Source organism: Amphiura filiformis, chromosome 9, assembly GCF_039555335.1.
Source record: "Amphiura filiformis chromosome 9, Afil_fr2py, whole genome shotgun sequence".
Taxonomy (NCBI): domain Eukaryota; kingdom Metazoa; phylum Echinodermata; class Ophiuroidea; order Amphilepidida; family Amphiuridae; genus Amphiura; species Amphiura filiformis.
The window spans coordinates 4,703,284-4,724,265 of NC_092636.1; the positions used below are offsets into that span (position 1 = coordinate 4,703,284).

At 36.0% G+C, this 20,982-nt stretch overlaps 1 protein-coding gene across 1 annotated transcript in view; it reads left to right on the top strand.

Annotated features, from left to right (window-relative positions):
* The first annotated feature begins 1,243 nt into the window (after nt 1-1,243).
* The window catches only part of LOC140160467 (TBC1 domain family member 15-like), a 55,221-nt gene continuing 35,482 nt past the window's right edge, over nt 1,244-20,982 (top strand). Inside the window, 2 exon segments of the mRNA XM_072183703.1 lie at nt 1,244-1,394; nt 11,103-11,339. Coding sequence (XP_072039804.1) covers nt 1,244-1,394; nt 11,103-11,339 — 388 coding nt within the window.

Below are 20,982 nucleotides of genomic sequence, written 5' to 3' on the forward strand. Positions count from 1 at the left end.
GAAAAAAGTGTAACAGATATTGAAGTACAAAGAAATAATGGGGGAATCAAAGGAACGTATGGATGATGAGAGAATCTGAGAAGCAACAAAAGAAACACGAGTAAAATGAAAGTGAAACAATGCTGAAGGTGTTTAATATAACACACTATACAGGATGCTTTTGTTAAAATATGCAGACATGGTAAGTCGACCTTGGTGTTTTTCTTGCTAAACCAGAAATTCTGCACGATTAAAGCAAGGTTCTGATCATTCATATAATGTGAATAAAATATGGAGAAGAATAGTTTTGTTATTATTCATTTATTTATGGTGTTGTTTGCTGCGGCTGCTGCTGATGATAAATGGCAAATATGGACAGCGAATGTATATGTTGAAGTATTTTTGTGAGTATATCCAGTGACTGGAAAGTCTACCTTATAAGCAAGATAACACAGCAAGGTAGGCTTTCCTTTCTCCGCATGTCCTCTTTTAAGGTTATCAACTATTTTAAACTGTTGCGACAGCATCTTGCGAATGGTAGTGAGCTTTGGCAAACATTGCATTGATTATTTCATAGCGAGTGTGTAGAAAAATTCAAATATCTCAGATATACCGTTTTAGGTCCTGTGGTTCTTGAGCTATGTTGTAAAGAGGGCTGAAACAACAACACTTTTGTAAAACGTGCATAACTCATTAGGCCGTATAAAATTAATGTTTTGGTTCTCGTCCAGAGGATTTTCATGAATTGATGAGGGAGGGAGGTTTTTTTTTTTTTTTTTTTTCCCAATGTAAAATTAGCATTGTCAGTAGTTTTCGGTCTTCTCCAACAGTGCTCGAGGAAACGACGAGGCCCTTTTTTTTTTTCAAATGTGAGATTCTGAGGGATAAACCCCTAGAGTACCACAAAAAGACTTGGAAGTGATGCTTGTTCTCTAATAAACTTATTTATATGTATGAAGATTTCATAGATCATTCCAAAGTCTAAAAAATTGAAAAATCTATAAAAAAAAAAAAAAAATCTGACAAATCCCCTGAAATTGAGGAGGGAGGGGACGAGAACCAAAATATTAATTTTACACGGCCTTAACAACAATAAATCAAGCAAGTTTTCAAAGTATATGATTTGTAGGATGAACTTGTGCAAAACATCAAAGTGTTATTTTTTCAATAATATATTGATTTAGATAAATGAAATTTTTTTTGGCTGCTTCGACCAACAATACTATATACACTTAATAAATAGTGTAATCAATAGGAGATGATGATGGTTATCAATGAATGTGATGGTAACGCTGATAAAGGCGACGAAGACGATGATGTCGTCGACAACGATGATGACAAAGGCGACGATGATGACGACGGCGGCGGCGTCGACGACGACGACGACGATGATAATAATAATCATTATGAAAAAGGTGAGGAAGTATGTGAGAAATAAGAAGAGGTAGAAGAAGAAGAGGAAAACGACGAGGAAGAAGAAAAGAAGGACGAATAGGAATGGAAGAAGACAGAGAAGGGGCTATTATAACAATAGAGATAAATGATAAAAAAGCAAGAAAGTCAATTTGAAAAACATAAGTCAATTTCAAAGATGACTTCATCATCTACATGTGTATAAAGGTATTTGCTTCGGAAGCGATTTATGACTGAGGAACGCGGTCATCGGCGGTCGTTTGAAATATTCATTAAATACACATTTGATATCTTGTGAATACAATTTCTCAAGCCAACGGTTATCTGGGCCATATCAAATTTGATTGTATCACTTTCAGTCATAGCACGCACCTTTTTTGAAGATGCAACACACATGTGTTTTTTATTTTCATTTTAGTCTTAATATAGATATGTTGAAAATTTGAAATTGAGCAAACGTCCCTTTAAACTTGATTGATATTTTATAGGACAAACTGCAAACACTGTTACATTGTCACTGCCAAATAGTCCTTTAACTTTTCATAAACTTGATAAATAATTCCTGTGGTGATTGTCCCCCATGGACCCCGAGACAAGACACGGGAAAAATTGTTTACAGTAAAAACACGGTGCGGATATCGACAGCATTGCACCGCGACCGAGCATACGAATCCGATGGCAACGCTATTAAATGTGTTAAAAATGACACATCTGCGAGAGAGGGACTAGGGCGAAGAAATTCGCGATACGAATGCTGATTCAGGCAGTTAGACTCAGATAAAGCGCTCTATTCTTCTACTTAATATTACCTGTTTACGGAGTCTTTGTATTTTTAGATGTCGAATTTATAGAAGATAGTGTGCTCGTTATAATAACATTACATTATTAGCGGGTTGATTTTGTCGCAGTTTATGATGTATAGAAAAATAATTGGCGTAGTTCAATTTGCATATAACTTGACTTCTAACTTGGCTATTAAAGCTGAATACTTGTTAAAATAATAATGATAAGCTTATTTTTTTAATTACTTGTGTTTTCGTCGATATTTTAACATACCGTCTTAAAGCATCGGTCTGTGATTAAATTACTACTTTTCGCTATTTGGTCACATGGTCATGTACAGCATCATGAAGTAGCCATCACCTGATAATATTGGTATCGATGAAGCAGCTATTTCTGCTGATATCGGTATAATCCACAAAGTATAACTATTTAGGCATACTGCTGATATAACTGCGTACATCGATATTGATGTAGAAAATTGCTAATTGTATCGATGAAGCAGTTATCTTCTGTTGATGTTGGTGTATCGATACATGTGGGAGGGGGCTATATTACTGCTCATTGATGAAGTATCTTTAATTACTAATAATATAAGGCTGTAATCATGTTAATAGTTTACAAATAGTGGCTGCGTAGGTTTGAAAAATGATCAATAATATAGTCCAAGAAAAATATTTGGTATCAAGCCACATAATTTATTTGCAAAGCAACAATATTACACGAATTTTCGGTCATAGACCTTTGTTAATATTTAGTTTACATGGTTAAAGTACAATTCATTTGCCTATGTGTACTGTATTTAATGAAACCTGTCTTGGTGAATTTCCAAAACTATTTATTTTTTGTTGAAAATTCATTGAAACTGTAACATTACTTCATATGATAACATAAACTTAATAATAAAAAAAATCAAATACAAAATTGCTCCACTTCTTCAAATAAACTTTGGACCTTGGGCTTCATCACGGTGTGCCTTCATTACAGAGTGGCTTGGAAGTTCTCAATGGTTCCCAGTCTGGTCCCGTAGCAGCTGCACTTTTGATGCAAGTCTCGCCAAGGAATCACACCAAAACCATAATTATTTAAATTATTACCGGTATACATCATAGAAATAATGTCATCCCTGGGCTGCGTGTTCCTGACTCGGCAGCCTTTGGTGACGTTGCATCACAGATTCTAGAAGGAAGTCAAGTGGTTGCATCAATATCTTGGCAGCGCGGCGGCAGATGCTATATGATTTTTGGAACAAATAAAAATGCCTTTAAAAGGTATGTGCAGCTACAGAGGTTAAGAGTCCACACCACCAAATCACACCACCAAGGTAAATGGCCGGTAAAAAAATCAGTGTTTTTATTGTGAGAACCACACCAGGGTTGATTTAATGGGAAAAAAAGTTAGAAAGAAGGCTGGTGTGCCTATTTTTTTGTGATAGCTGTACTTTGTGGATGGTTTTCTTATTATCTAAGTATAAAAAGATTACATTTGTCACAATTCTGAAATTTGAGGCACATTTTTTGTTCTTCTTCGCCAGATGACGTCACTACATAGAATCAGTGTGCTGTAAGATTGACAGGATGTACATAGTTTTCGACGCGTCACTGCGAAAAATCAAGCCGCTTACCTACCCAATATTTGTTGGTTATATGGTAGGAAATATCATAAACAATAGGTAAAATGGTGTTTTGAATGAACCAGGGAGGTTTAACAATGAGAAAACGACCAATTCCTCCATACCTTTTAACACATAAATGAATAGGAACTCTATTTGGTGGCGTGGAACCTGTATTTGACATGTATGACAGACACTCTAGAAACACTGTCTGGCGATGCGCTATATTTAGATCACCGAGCAAGATAAAATTCAAATTGTGGAATAGTATATAACCAGATTTGTCTGTTTTGGGGTAAGTTTTTTTTTTTTTGCATTACCTGGTTTGGGGGGGGGGGGCTAGATATGGGGATTTGGAAATATGCTCAAAAATGGCTTTAGATTGAATTTTGGAAGTTTAAGCTTACTTGAAAAAGTCTCATTACTGGAACTTTGCCATGCTAAAGTACATGTAATTATTAATCAGCTAGTCAAGACCATTCTTCTTGCACAAGATATAAGGCCTATAAGCCGGAACTAAAAAAATTGGGGTTTTGTCGAGTAGGCTAGGCGCTAGTTATTGACTCTGAGACATGACTGAGTTCAGCTAGGCCTATGCAGTTGCAGTAATCTGTCTGATTTCAATTTTGTTTTTGTTCAGATATGACCATGCACATGTGTATGTGACCATCTGGCATCATGATGAAGGTTACAGAAAAAATCCCTCAAGCATTTTTGACTATTTACAAGAAAACCGACGCAAACAAGAAAAGCCTTTAAAAAGGGAAGCCGTGTTTCATGTGTAAGTTCAACTATCACTTTGCCTACTTGACAATAGATCTGGATATAATAATGTTTGTTTCAACTTTAACATGTGTTCTGTGACTCAATTAAAAACATCTGAAAGGTTGAGAAGCAAAAAATTAGGCCCTGTCTGATTATCATATCTTAATGTTGCTATCTTCAGTAGATAGCACATGGTTAGCAATGCACATGCTGCATTAATTTGAGTCGGCATCAATACTTAAACTTGAATGATTTCACTTTTAATGGTCAAGATATGTTCAGAAAGGCTGAAGATCGTGTAAAATGGGGTTTTAAGAAAAATTTGGATCCTGTAGAGTCCACACCACCAAATCACACCACCAAGGTAAATGGCCGGTAAAAAAATCAGTGTTTTTATTGTGAGAACCACACCAGAGTTGATTTAATGGAAAAAAAAAGTTAGAAAAGAAGGCTGGTGTGTCTATTTTTTGTGATAGCTGTACTTTGTGGATGGTTTTCTTATTATCTAAGTATAACAAGATTACATTTGTCACAATTCTGAAATTTGAGGCACATTTTTTGTTCTTCTTCGCCAGATGACGTCACTACATAGAATCAGTGTGCTGTAAGATTGACAGGATGTACATAGTTTTCGACGCGTCACTGCGAAAAATCAAGCCGCTTACCTACCCAATATTTGTTGGTTATATGGTAGAAAATATCATAAACAATAGGTAAAATGGTGTTTTGAATGAACCAGGGAGGTTTAACAATGAGAAAACGACCAATTCCTCCATACCTTTTAACACATAAATGAATAGGAACTCTATTTTGGTGGCGTGGAACCTTAACTTTCAAATGTTTGATATATCAATATGCCAACACTACTGCTGATATAAGCATTGATGAAGTCGCTATATCTACTGCTGATATTAACACTGATGAAGTCGCTATATCTACTGATGATATCAGCATTGATGAAGTCGCTATATCTACTGATGATATCAGCATTGATGAAGTCGCTATATCTACTGATGATATAAGCACTGATGAAGTCGCTATATCTACTGATGATATTAGCATTGATGAAGTCGCTATATCTACTGATGATATTAACATCGATGAAATCGCTATATCTACTGATGATATTAACATTGATGAAGTCGGTATATCTACTGCTGATATAAGCATTGATGAAGTCGCAATATCTACTGCTGATATAAGCATTGATGAAGTCGCTATATCTACTGATGATATTAACATTGACGAAGTCGCTATATCTACTGTTTATATAAGCATTGATGAAGTCGCTATATCTACTGCTGATATAAGCATGGATGAAATCGCTATATCTACTGCTGATATAAGCATTGATGAAGTCGCTATATCTACTGATGATATTAACATTGATGAAGTCGCTATATCTACTGATGATATTAACATTGATGAAGTCGCTATATCTACTGATGATATTAACATTGATGAAGTCGCTATATCTACTGATGATATTAACATTGATGAAGTCGCTATATCTACTGATGATATTAGCATTGATGAAGTCGCTATATCTACTGCTGATATTAGCATTGATGAAGTCGCTATATCTACTGCTGATATAAGCATTGATGAAGTCGCTATATCTACTGATGATATTAGTATTGATGAAGTCGCTGTATCTACTGCTGATATATGCATTGATGAAGTCGCTATATCTACTGATGATATTAGCATTGATGAAGTCGCTATATCTACTGCTGATATTAGCATTGATGAAGTCGATATATCTACTGCTGATATTAACATTGATGAAGTCGCTATATCTACTGATGATATTAACATTGATGAAGTCGCTATATCTACTGCTGATATTAGCATTGATGAAGTCGATATATCTACTGCTGATATTAGCATTGATGAAGTAGCTATCTACTGATAGTACTGATGAGTTATTGACGAAGTGGCTATCTACTGATGATAATTATTATTGTTGATGTAGTAACAGTATGAGGAAGTAGCTATATAACATGAATAACGCTGATATTGAAGGAGTAACATGTTTAGTGCTGATATTGGCATTGGTGAAGTATATAGCTTATGGTATACCGTATAGTTATTGACATTGATATTGGTATTGATGAATTACACGTCTACTGCCGATTGGTGTCAATGAATTAGCTATCTGAGTATCTTCTGCTGATATTGGTATTTAACATTGTGTTGATGAAGCATCTATCCAAAGCTGATATTAGAAGTCGCCTTCATCTACTGATAGTGTCGATGAAGTAGCTATCTACTGATACGTATTGATGAAGAAGTAGCTATCTAATGATACGTATTGATGAAGAAGCTATCTAATGATACGTATTGATGAAGTAGCTATCTAATGATACGTATAATTGATGAGTAGCTATCTACTGATACGTATCGATGAAGTAGCTATCTACTGATGCGTATTGATGAAGTAGCTATCTACTGATACGTATTGATGAAGTAGCTATCTACTGATACGTATTGGTGAAGTAGCTATCTACTGATACGTATTGATGAAGTAGCTATCTACTGATACGTATTGATGAAGTAGCTATTTACTGATACGTATTAATGAAGTAGCTATCTACTGATATATATTGATGAAGTAGCTATCTACTGATGCATATCGATGAAGTAGCTATCTACTGATACGTATTGATGAAGTAGCTATCTACTGATACGTATTAATGAAGTAGCTATCTACTGATACATATTGATGAGGTAGCTATCTACTGATGCATATCGATGAAGTAGCTATCTACTGATACGTATTGATGAAGTAGCTATCTACTGATACGTATTGATGAAGTAGCTATCTTCTGATACGTATTGTTGAAGTAGCTATCAACTGATACGTATTGATGAAGTAGCTATCTTCTGATACGTATTGTTGAAGTAGCTATCTACTGATACGTATTGATGAAGTAGCTATCTACTGATACGTATTGATGAAGTAGCTGTCTCATATCGATGAAGTAGCTATCTACTGATACGTATTGATGAAGTAGCTATCTACTGATACGTATTGATGAAGTAGCTATCTTCTGATACGTATTGTTGAAGTAGCTATCAACTGATACGTATTGATGAAGTAGCTATCTACTGATACGTATTGATGAAGTAGCTATCTACCGATACGTATTGATGAAGAAGCTATCTACCGATACGTATTGATGAAGTAGCTATCTTCTGATACGTATTGTTGAAGTAGCTATCTACTGATACGTATTGATGAAGTAGCTATCTACTGATACGTATTGATGAAGTAGCTATCTACTGATACGTATTGATGAAGTAGCTATCTACTGATACGTATTGATGAAGTAGCTATCTACTGATACGTATTGATGAAGTAGCTATCTACTGATACGTATTGATGAAGTAGCTATCTACTGATACGTATTGATGAAGTAGCTATACGTATTGATGAAGTAGCTATACGTATTGATGAAGTAGCTATCTACTGATACGTATTAATGAAGTAGCTATCTACTGATACGTATTGATGAAGTAGCTATCTACTGATACGTATTGATGAAGTAGCTATCTACTGATACGTATTGATGAAGTAGCTATCTACTGATACGTATTGATGAAGTAGCTATCTACTGATACGTATTGATGAAGTAGCTATCTACTGATACGTATTGATGAAGTAGCTATCTACTGATACGTATTGATGAAGTAGCTATCTACTGATACGTATTGATGAAGTAGCTACTTTCTGCTGATATAATTGGTGAATTAGCTATGCTACAGTATGATTTATAGTGCGCTACGCACAGACACACCGCCTAGACGTTGTTCCACAAGCCTCAGCACACTTTACAGCATTAGCGCTAATCCGGTATGAAATTTACTGGGTGGGCAATTTAATTTATTTTTGCCCTCAAATTTGGGAAAATGATTTACTGGGTGGGCAGCAATAATTAATGGCATCCAGGCGTTTGGATTTTCGGAAATGTAGACCTGGTTTTGCGTGGAAGTTGGCTTTGATGTAAAAAGTGGACTTATCACTTCCCCTAAATGCATCTTAAATAGATATTAGTATATTCATCATGATGTTGCAACTTAAAAAAAAAATGTATATTTGTATTATATTTCACGTTGGACATTTAAAAATCTTACACTAATTATCACTCACCATTACTCCTAGGTAGGGAAAAAGCAGTAAAGTTAGATGGGAAGGGTAATGTTTTTTTTATTTGGTATTATAGTGAAATAATGTTTTGACATTTACTGTGCAACTTATTGTCAGAGACACACATCACTCACAGATTATAAATTTAATTATATCTGTTTGGACGAGTGGCATTTTCTAAAATGTATTGAAATTATTTGATGAAAAAATATGAAAATGTGTTAAGGGCTGGGGTATGAACGTTTGGACAGTATTTATTTTGGGACATCAGAGCACATCAGACATATCGAATTGCATTCTGAATACGAAAAATGTCCTTCTGATATCAAATAATTTTCATTTTTTGAAATTCGCAATTTAATACACATTTTATGGCAAATCATTAAAAATTGATATTTTTGATATTTAACAGTACTTGAAATAAACTTTATAAATCTGATGATTTATACTTAAAGTGTATGTAGGTGGGATGAAAAGCCGACGATCAATTGAAAATTTTGACCTTTCGTATTGAAGATATGGATTTTTTCCCAAAACACCAACAAAAAATAGGTCTTTTTTGGGAAAAAATCCATATCTTCAATATGAAAGGTCAAAATTTTCAATTGACCGTCGGCTTTTCCTCCCTGCTACATACACTTTAAGAATATATCATTAGATTTATATAATTTACTTCGAGGACTGTTATATATCAAAAATTTTGAAAAATATCAAATTTTTATAATTTGTCATAAAATTTGTATTATATTGTGATTTTCAAAAATGAAAATTATTTGATATCAGAAAGACATGCTTCGTATTCAGAATGCAATTCGATAGGTCTGAGGTGCTCTCATGTCCTACAAAAATACTGTCGAAACGCAATAAACGCTCATTTTAGATCCCTTAAAAACATCAACACAACTATATTTCTAAAATTTATAAAAAAATGATTGCCAAACCAGTATTTGAGCAGGTATTTACTATTGATTTCAATGTTTACAAGTATTTTCCAGTAATTTCCGAAAAAAAGTGGGGGCAAAAGTATTGTTAAAATATCAAAAATATCAATTTTTAATCATTTGCCATAAAATTATTTGATATCAGAAAGACATTCTTCGTATTCAGAATGCAATTCGATATGTTTGATGTGCTCTAATGACCCACAATAAATACTGTCCAAACGTTCATACCCCATCCCATAAGTCAAAATGTCCGCACTTTTAATCATCTTCAGCCCATTTTTGGGGACTTTTTATCCAAATTCACACATTATTACAGGCGTTTTTTCACAAAGTTTCAGGGTTTTGAGTGGCCCAAAGTTGCATCTTTACGTTACATGCTGGTATTCTCCGGTATTTTCCACCCAAGCCAGTAAATGAATTTACTAGAATTTGGCAATATATGGACAACATTGAATTATATTGACCTATTTCCCAACTTAACTATAATTAAAATATTTATTTTGCCAATTCTTATATTACATATGCCCAAATGTTGCACAAAATAATAAAGACTGATGTAGAATCACAGTCGAAAGATGTGAAAGTAATGATAATGTAGAATAACATGTATTTTTTTCAATATTAAAGTTTAGATTGATTGTAGGAAATCATTTTCATAATACTATTACCTATTTGTGCACCATGCTCAAAAACTTATGCCTTATTCAATACCTAAATTTATGGTCTCATAAAGATACTTTCATGTTCGGAAATTGCTATGGCTTCATATACCATTTTGTACTGTGTGATAATTATTCCTACTCCGAATTTGTAAACATGGTAAATGAATAAATTGGCAAATAAAAAAGATACATTACTTTCATTATTCAACATCACTTTCAAAATGCAAGTTGATTTTAAGAGATGCACATTGGTACTGGTTTATGATAATTATTATATCAAAGTATTGATTATATGGTGCCCATTTTTTTTTTGTGGGCAAAATAATTTACTGGGTGGGCACTTTTGGGCAATGGGCAAGTTGAATTTACTGGGTGGGCAAAATAATTTACTGGGCATTTGCCCACCCAGTTAACATGTTACCTCCCTGCCTAAGGGGGCTATCATTTTCGGGGGGGGTCATCATACAATTTTTGTTGCCGAAATAGGGGGTGGAAAATTTGGGACCCCCTTCTGAAGAAAATGATAGCACCCTAAATGATTGAATGATTGAAATTAATGAATCATTCGCAACATGCAGGCCGGACTTGAATTAAAAGAGATTTTGAGTCAATCTGAGATATTCACCACTCACATGCCCATGCTGCCCTCATGACCATGACTGTATCAGGATGTCAACCATATGTTAAAAGGTCTGTCAATAAACAATACTCTCATCCTCCATAACAGCTGTTTACTCGCCACGTGTCTATTGCGAAGCGTTTCACAATGTACTTTGTACTCACCGTTGAGGCTGCAGTTAACAACAACATGGCGTCGTCGTCGGAGAAAGAAGTGCTTCCCGTGATCACAAGAACATGTAGTTATGATTCGTCTTTTGAACAGATTATGATGCCGGAAAAACACTCTAGTGAGAATGAAGAGACAGAGGAGAGTAGACACGATGAACCCTTGAGCAGAGAACAGTTTGACAACTTGTTAGATTCCGATGGGAGGATAGTTGATGAGCATAGTTTCAGGAAGGCAGTTTTCAAAGGTAAGCTTTAAACTTTATAGTTTACTTTAAGGTGGTACTACACCCCTGGCAAATTTTGTGCCTATTTCTGCATTTTTCTAAAAAAGTATAACACATTGGTGACAAGTTGGATATGTATATTATAGGGGCAAGGACTACAACTACTGTACTGAAAATTCAGCAACTCAAGCAAGTAGTTATTGATTTTTTGATCAAATATTGTAGTACGACGTCCATTGAGTGACCTCGGCGATTTATTAGCTATGATGGCGCCCTTCACATTTTTAAATTTTTAAAATTTTACTGTCGCAAATTTTATAATGCACCAAGGCACAAACACAGTGAATTCCTTTCAAAATCGGAAGACCTGTTACAAAACTGCTTACCTATATTGTGAAATATCATTCCAATGCTTGTCTTAAATGTATTCAGGAGGAATTTCGAGATGATTATATCGGAAAAAATCGCCTGTTTTGGCTGCAAGTCATGTCATGAAATCACTAAAATCTGGATGTTCGTGGCGTTAATAATTTTTTTTTTTTAAATTTTTCCCGTATTTGCTCAAAAATTTGAAGTAAATCCAGAGGTAGCCACTGTCATAATAAACACTATAATGAAGTTTCCAAGTACTCTCCAGGATAAGACAGCCATAAATCATATCAACGCAAGAAGATTAAGCAGTGCAAAATTGAAACCCGTGCGCCAGACGGAGATTCATGGAAGTTTGAGTTGCAGCTCAGCCTCTATGACCTTGGTCACGCATCCCCATCTTAAATGTTCCAATAAATTCAAATTCTCACTTACGTTCATAAAGAAATGATAGAATTAAATATTTTTACATGAAAAATATTTTTTTTTTATTTTACCTATCAAAATCATTGTTTATTTCACATTTTAAGTAAATAACTTAAAACAGTCAAATCAGCGAGGTCGGTTGATACACGGGAATCCCGATTCGGGATTCCCAAACTATGTAAATAAACAAAACGCACTTTGAGCAGAAATGTTAGATTTGAAGTATTTATTTATTATGAAGAGACTTCTAAAAGTTTAGTGAATTTCCCGCGAATGCTGTTTTCAATATCCGCGCAAATTAAAATTCCTCTATCAGATGACATTCACAGGTACGGATGCTGAACAGGCTTTGATGAGTAGCAGCATTTAGTAGAAGTGATAATAGGCCTAGCATGCCAAAAGCCCCTTCATAACGAGGCCCCACTATTTCTATGAAGGACAGATATGAACCCACTTGGGGAATAGCGGGGAGGGAAGCATATTGGACTCGGGGATGGTACTTGATGAACCCGGGCAAGTAATGATATAAAATTGATCGATTGAGCCCATATCTATTGGTAGAGCTATGGTCGAGTACAATATTTTAAAAATCATAGCAAGACCAATAAATATTGGGCGTAAAGCATCTAATTTTATCATTATTATGTTTTGGCTCCGATATTTTCACACACTTGGATTCATCAAAACATAATGAGTCCGATCGGATCCTAAAATTTGGTGGCCTTTTTTACAGTGATTTTGAATTTGGATGATCAACATGTCATTATACTTTTGCTGGATACAGACTCGCTGGACTCCGGTTGTACTATAGTTTTGGGACTCTGCACCGACTTGGACTGGATTGCAGATACAAGAATACACAAATGGCCTGTGCTTGCTCGGATGAGATTGAGATGGACTCTGTGGCACAGTCTTATAGGGCGTGGCATGCCCTCCTCATTGGAATCAAAATTTGACAAATTCTATTTAAAAATAGTGCCCCCCCTCAATCATATCCAGCGAGTCCCAAGGCCTGGAATGAGCCCTCACCAAAAAAAATTTGATGACTCACTTTTGGTTCATACATAGGTTAAAAAAGTCCCTTCTCAAAGCGCCCATGCAAATTTTGTTTTTTCTTAGCACGTCCATTTCGGTTGAAATGACAAAATAATTTTTGTTTCCTTTTTTTATAGTTTTTTGCCGTTTTTCTTTGTGTAAAAGAACCTAAATTTTATGCTGTGTACTTTTAAGTAAAAAGAACACTAGCAAATGACATATTAATTAATTCAAATTTTTTTTTTAAATCTTTAAAAAAAATCTTAAAAAAACAACCGTGATTCGTGTTTGGAACTGCCAATTGCTTTGAGACATAGCTTTTTTTTTTTTTTTTTTAGCCTCATCAGGACATTTGCTGGATCGAATTACATCTCCTGCTCTTGGTCAATCACAACTACAGCTAACAAAACACACATTGGTTCAAATATTTTCTAATCACATTTTATTTTGTATCAAACAGAAATTTGTCACAAATTTCTTAACAACTATATGAGTTCTTCACAGCCATTTTATTTACCACAACATGGGTCAGTCACCTACATTAAACATTACACTTATCACTTAAAATTCACTCTATCATGACAGTTTATGTCATTTGAATTCAAGTAGCACATTTTCAAAAATACAAATGTATTTTGGGTTTTAGCATGTCTCCATTTGATGACTAATACCATTCCAATTCTTTGAGGTAATTGTATCATTCATATCAATGGTTCATGCTCTTGACCACCCGCTATGCCAGGGACATGTTCTTATACATTTACATTTCACTTTGTATTAACAATACATTACAATTCTTTGCATTTGCATAATACACAAGCCATTCACCATTTTAATACCACCATGCACCACATTGTAAACAAACAGTCTGTACGACATAACAGCACAAATTCAAGTACCATTACTGAAGATGACGGTATCATAAATCGTCATATCATCTACAAGCCATTCACCATTTTTCATACCACCATGCACCCATAGTCCCACCTTCGAGTAAAGTCCCACCCCCAAAGTTTCAAAAAATTCTGAGAAATATTTTTGGTTTTGGAGTGTACCTGGACCTGGAGCTAAATGTTAGATCATTCATGGTTGATTAAAAAAAATTTAGGCCTATATGTTTTGAATAAATTTGTACTCATGTCATACTCTATTATGAATTCAAAATGCATTGAATTTGTATACAAATTTATTCAAAACACATAGGCCTACAATTAAAAATTTTTAATTTTTAATTTTTTTTTTTTAATCAACCATTAATGATCTTACCATTTAGGTTTAGGTCCAGGACACTCCAAAACCGGAAAAAAAAAAAAGAAAAAAATCGAAATTCGAGTATAGTCCCACCCCAATTTTGAAAAATGTTCACCCCAAAACGGGGTGAGACTATACCTGAGTCAGTACGGTATATAATCTCATAAAGTACATTATACACAAAAATAATAATAAATATTTGTAATTATCACTAAATAAATTTTGAAAGACAAACAATAAATTTAACAATTACTTTTTATTTGACATAGAATATTTGATGCAACATTGTATTTGTTATTTAATAAAATCCTATTCTATTGCAGCCAAAGGTTTAATTTATAATGAATGTTTGATTATGTAAAATCAATAATATATATCAATCAACCAACATAAATTTTGATTTTCGGTCAACTAACATTATTTTGTTAAAAGATAGAATTACATGTACCGGGGGGAATTGAAATAGATTGCATAACAAATACTTGTTGAAGGAATCTTCTTTATCAAATATTTGGAGTATATGGACCTTAAGGGCTCTGGAATGAGCGTTTGGACAGTATTTTTTGTGGGATATGAGAGCACATCAGACATATCAAATTGAATTCTGAGTACGAAGAATGTCATTCTGATATCAAATAATTTTCATTTTTTTTAATTCGCTATATAATACAAATTTTATGACAAAATTTGATATTTTTAAAATTTTGATATAACAGTCCTTGATGTTAACTTTATAAATCTAGTTATATGTACTTAAAATGTATGTAGCTGGAAGGAAAAGCAGTCGATACATTGAAAATTTTGACTTTTCATATTTGGAGACATACATTTTTGCCCAAAAAGACATATATTTTTTGTGTGTTTTGGGGAAAAATCTGTATCTTCAATACGAAAGGACAAAAATTTTCAATTTATCGTTGAGTTTTCATCCCAGCTACATACACTTTAAGTTTAAGTACATCATCAGATTTTTAAAATTGCAAATTTCAACAAAAAAAATCAAAAATTATTTGATATCAGAACGACATTCTTCAGTATTCAAAATGCAATTCGATGTCTGATGTGCTCTCATGTCCAGGGACAAATGATTTCTTGCGGAAAAAATGGCCAATTGCGCGGAGATTGTGCGGAACTTTTTTTCAATGCAAATGCCCATAGGAAAAAAATAGCCAATTGCGTGGAGATTGCGCGGAAAAAAAGTTCCGCGCAAATCGTTTGTCCCTGCTCATGTTCCACAAAATACTGTCCAAATGCTCATACCCCATCCTTTAAGCTCTGTACCCCATCTATGTACCTATCATTGTGACCCAAAGTGAGTTAATATACTGAAAATGTGATAGATCTGAGAAAAGACCGTGCTTCGATAGCTTGTTGGAAAATAATTGATCAGTAATGCAGAGATTTCATTTGATCCATCTTAACACTGTAGGGATCCATTTGGCTTGCTCGAGATCGTAAAATCAGTGCATGCTCTAGTGCGTGTAGTATTAACTCGCGTGACAGGGGTGGAATTTCGGCGAGAGTCCGAGAGTCGACTCTCGCAGAGACTCCCGTAAAAGTCCTATTGCGAGAGTCCATGTGGACTCGCGCTGGAAATGATCGGCTCTGCGAACTTACGTTTAAGTTCAACACGCCTTAAAACTCAAAGCCTGCAAAATATAAATGAAAAGTCGCCAAAGATGCAATGACATATAAGTGAGAGTATGATGACACTTAACTTTGTTAGTTTATTTGTTAGTTTGTTTGTTTGAATGCATTTTACGTAGGCCTACATATAATACCTTTTGGACTCCCGCAAGATTGTACAACGAGAATCCATTTACGAGAATCCATGGACTCTCGCAAAACTCTCTTGCGAGAATCCACTTGGACTCCTGTGGCTCTTTACGAAATTCCACCCCTGCGTGAGATGAATTGGTGCGTTTACATGCGCGATCAAAAGCGCTACATCTGTACACCTGCAACGTATGTCAAAGTGCAAACATCACTGTCTTGAGGGAGCCAAATGGACAATACAATATAGCATATTTATAGTAAATAATAGTATTACTATTAGTATTACAGTTAATAATGTACAGGATTGTTCTGTACATTAGTTGCATCTTAATTGCAGCTCATTATAAGGCCAATAAAAAAGTGTTAAGAAACTATTTAAAAAACTTAACAAGATGTTAAAAATGCAAACAAACAAAAATTGGACATAATGCGGTAATATGGGAAATTCAGAAAAATCTCAATAGCAGTATTGTAAGATTTCAAACAAAGGTGTTATAAATTTGTAATTGAGGCAAAATATTAATTTTATATATTTTGTCACAATCAGCAAAAAGAACTTCAAGGTGAAATCTGCTGAGTTGAAATTTTCCTCTGAAAGTTGGCACAAGATAATGAGTCTAATGGTCCTGATATTGATTTTGAGTTATTGATATAAACCGTTGTTAGTCTTGTTTAATTTTATTTCTAACAGTGAAAAAGTCCACTTTTAATGGTGTTTGAATGAATAATTGCTAATAATCAAACCTGAAAATTGCTGACATTAAAGTTAATTTTTTATAACTTCCGCGGTCTGACCTCATGAGCTGTGCGCCAAGCGTGTATGAGCGTACAAACAGAAGAGATAAACAATCACGCTGATTGGCTGATCAACAAACTTGATAACAAGTCGGTTTACCCATTGGTTGTTGGCGCGGCGCATAGTAGACGACCTTGTCAAGTTGTCCCTTCTACGCGATCGCAATTCACCAGTGCGTATCTGCATTTCCTGGACTGCGGAACTAATAAAAAATTAACTTTAGACTCATATTCCTTGATCATGATATATTTGTATCCAGCTTCACACCATTGGTGATTGGTTGCAAACATCTCACTAGTGTGGCAGCTATTTTCCAATCACTGGTTAGTATAATAAGGTGGCATAGTTGTATCTCAAGCTTCACATCACTTTATTGGTTGCAAGCATTGGGCATAGTTTATACCATTGTGAATCAAATAAAAAGGTGGCACATTTGATCCAGCTTCACACCACACGTCATTGGTTGCAAGCATTGGTCATCATGCCACCGTAAATCAAATCAATAAAAAGGAAGGCAGTATTCCTCCAGCTTCACAACATGAGTTTCCACGAATGTGTAGGTTGTAAGCATGGCACTATGCCTTAAATTGTGTTGAGTCAAATGAACTCCATATGTACAAACCTTTCCATCTGCAAGACAAAAACAAAACAGAGATAGATGGTTAATATAGTACCTTGCACCTTTTATTTTTTAACAGTGATACATTTTTCTCCATGCATACCAACTTCCCAGTTTGTTTCTTGTGGGGCTTCCACAAATCAATGCAACTTGTGAAGATCAGTTTTCAGTATTATATGGACTTGCGCAATATTTCAAAACACAATTTAATGCAGTTTTATATTTTAAATTTCAACAGCTGAAGAAAGCAAGTTGCTGTTGCAATGTTGGTGTGAATCAATTATCAGGACAGAATTTTGACAGTCAATGTATACATGCAGCAAACATTAGAAAAATATATTGCATTGTAAAGTATACATACCTTCTCCGCACTTCTCAGTTGGGCACACCCGTTATTCAACAACAGTTCCTCTGAAGTCTGAAAGCATAATGCAACAAATAAATTAATCAGGCACAATCAGGAACAGCATTTTCTACAGTACAGCTCCTCTTCAGTTGCATTTGCAAGAGTGATTTATAGCTCCTCTTGATGACTTGTTAAAATCCATAACATTTGGCTACATACATCAGGCATGAGACTGCACTTTCCTAAAAACAAACTGACAATGCGTGTGAAATTGGGCAAAAAGTACCAAAAACAGGCCTAAATTTAATAAAGTTACAGAATTAATATTTTATTGAAAGACTAGTCTTAAATTGATAATCTAACAAGTATCCAGATTAGTCAAAATTGACAAATCTCCCTAATGGAAAAAGAATTATTTAATATGTGGGGATTTTTAAAAACTGAAGACTGTCTAAAAAAAAAAGGATAATCGACCGATCGACCCAAATTTCAATTTTTTCCCACTTGAGGGCAACACAACAAAAAAAAATGTTTTGCCTAATAAAGAAGTTGAGCTGCCAGGGCCGAAATTGTCGAGTGCAATGACGTCCCAGTTAAATACAATGAAGGCTGAGTGGCTGACGACACAAATAACCATTACGTCATTGCACTTACACAATTTCGGGCGCGGAATTTTGAATATCGTGTGTTGATGAGAGCCGACTGTTTTTATTCGCTTTTATGGTCAATTTGAGTTTGTTTTAAATAAAACCATGTGATTCGTGCTTGATAATTGTTTTTGTAACATAGGAATAATGTTCAGGGTTCCAGCACCTTTTAAAATTCAAGGACTTTCAAGGTCCAAAAGCACGATTTTCAAGGACTTACCACAACACAAAAATCATGATCGCTCTCCATGCGGCACATATTAACAAAGTGACAGCTCCTCCCCAAATTTTGTCAAAATTATATTTTAAATTCCAATTTGCAAGGACTTTCAAGGACTGTGTGCAGTTTTCAGGACTTTAAAGGCCTTGAAAAGGCGTTTTCAAATTCAAGGACTTTCAAGGACCGTGGGAGCCCTGAATGTTATGATTGCCCGAGACTCCTTTAACTAAAAGTTGTCAAGAAAAAATTGTTGGCGCAAGAAACAAAAATTAGGAACGAAATAAAAAATAAAAAATGTTTGCGTTGGTATGCATCGGTAACCATAACTTGCGTCAGTAACCATACATACAGTGTACGTTGATAACTTGCGCCAGCAAGTTGTGTATCAATTTCATCTGATACACGCGACCACAATAGCATTTTAGAATAAAAATGAAGCACACTTGAATGCGACGGCAAAGTAACCAACACGCCCTCTTCAATTATTCCAACCGAGAAGTTGTAAAAACTACAGACTCAGTACACCGGTCGATCTTACCGCTTCCGATGTTGATTAAGATACTTCTTGCATCGATCCCGAGATGCGGAAAAACCACTAGTCATTTTCTCCCACATAAATGAATAAATAACAAAAACCCCCGATCCCCGAGTGGACTCACCCATTCGGTGACGCCACACACGATAATCACCCTTATCCTCCTTGGTTTCTAGATGAGATAGACGTGTGGATTTTTCTTTACCAACGCTAAGTATCATTACGAACCAAAGGACGAGATATACAGTTTGTTTGTTACACTGAGGTAAAAACCAACCAGTATAGTCGCTAGGGAGATAGTTTTGACGACATTTTTCGCTAGAAAAGTGACAAAACGATCCAAAAACTTAGCTTGTATGTGTGTTTCCGCTCATATACGGGACACACGTTTTCAAAAATGGCCGCCTTAGGACGCCATTTTATTTTTGTTCTCACGTAAAACAACTATAGCAGACTAGTAAGTTACAATAGATGTTTGTACAGTACTGTGTATACATGTATGGTGAGTGATTATCGCTATGTTTATGGTGTGCTCTATCGTTATATCTTTCAGTGCGCGTCTGATGACGAGTTACTGCTAAGAGTTCGTGGGTTTCAAGGACCAGCCTGACAAATCTTCCCCAAAAGGTTTTCAGTTTTTCATCCCTTTGTATATATATTTTTATATCATACCACTACATCAGCGTCAGCCACTGTGCGTGTGGGTCTGTTTATTGGGCTTGAGCTTGTGTTCGGGGGTAGTGCTGTACGCTCCCGATTACTACAATGTCTAGGCCTTGTCAATCATGCCCTTCCCTTGTGGCAGAGTGGGACCCGCATCCACTCTGCTACACCCACAGGGATTGCTCTAAATCAAATAAGTGTGCTTCCTTTTGCATAGGCTTATCGGACATCCACTTCGAGGATTTAGAAAGTAGCGCTCGTTTAGGTCTTCGACACAGACAGAAGACGAAGACTAAGAAACAGAAGCCTACAGGTAAGATTGATATGGTAGGTACTAGCGCGGCCGGCAAGGGCCACGCTAAGGTAACCTCTGGGGCTCCGGTCCCGGCAAGCAGGCGGACCCTCCGGGACTGCTAGCGAGCCCGAAGGCCTAGCAGCCAGCGAAAGCACTGACTTAACGTCTAAGCTAGTAGCAGGCAGCAGGGCGGTACTTGCCCTAACAGGCGAGTACCAGTCTACCAGTGAGATCTCTAGCGAGCTTCTTGCAGGTGGACACCCGTCTATTGCTGGCGAACGAGCGGGTCTAGCACCCGCTGAAGTAGCCGGCGACGGACAGTATGCCAAGGGTACCCGGCTTGCCTGGGTTGAATCTAGCATATAGCGTGCAGCGGACTTGCCTCGGCCGGTTCAGCACGCAGCGTGCCAGTGGAACCCCAGGCTTGCCTGGGTTGATCCACGCACGCAGCACGCCTTTCGCTCCCCGCAAGGGTCGAATGAAAACGTGCATGGGTTTAGCAGAGACAATATCGGGCTAACGCTTCAGGTGTAGTCTTAGCAGAACCAACTGGGGTTGTCACACGGCAGCTGCGTTCCATGGTGGGACCGCCGAGTGATTCCCTGGGCCTTGGAATGGCTGCCGGCTGTCCTCCGGGACTGGCTAGCGGCTATACCGGGGTTGGGCTCGCAGTCTCTCACGGGACA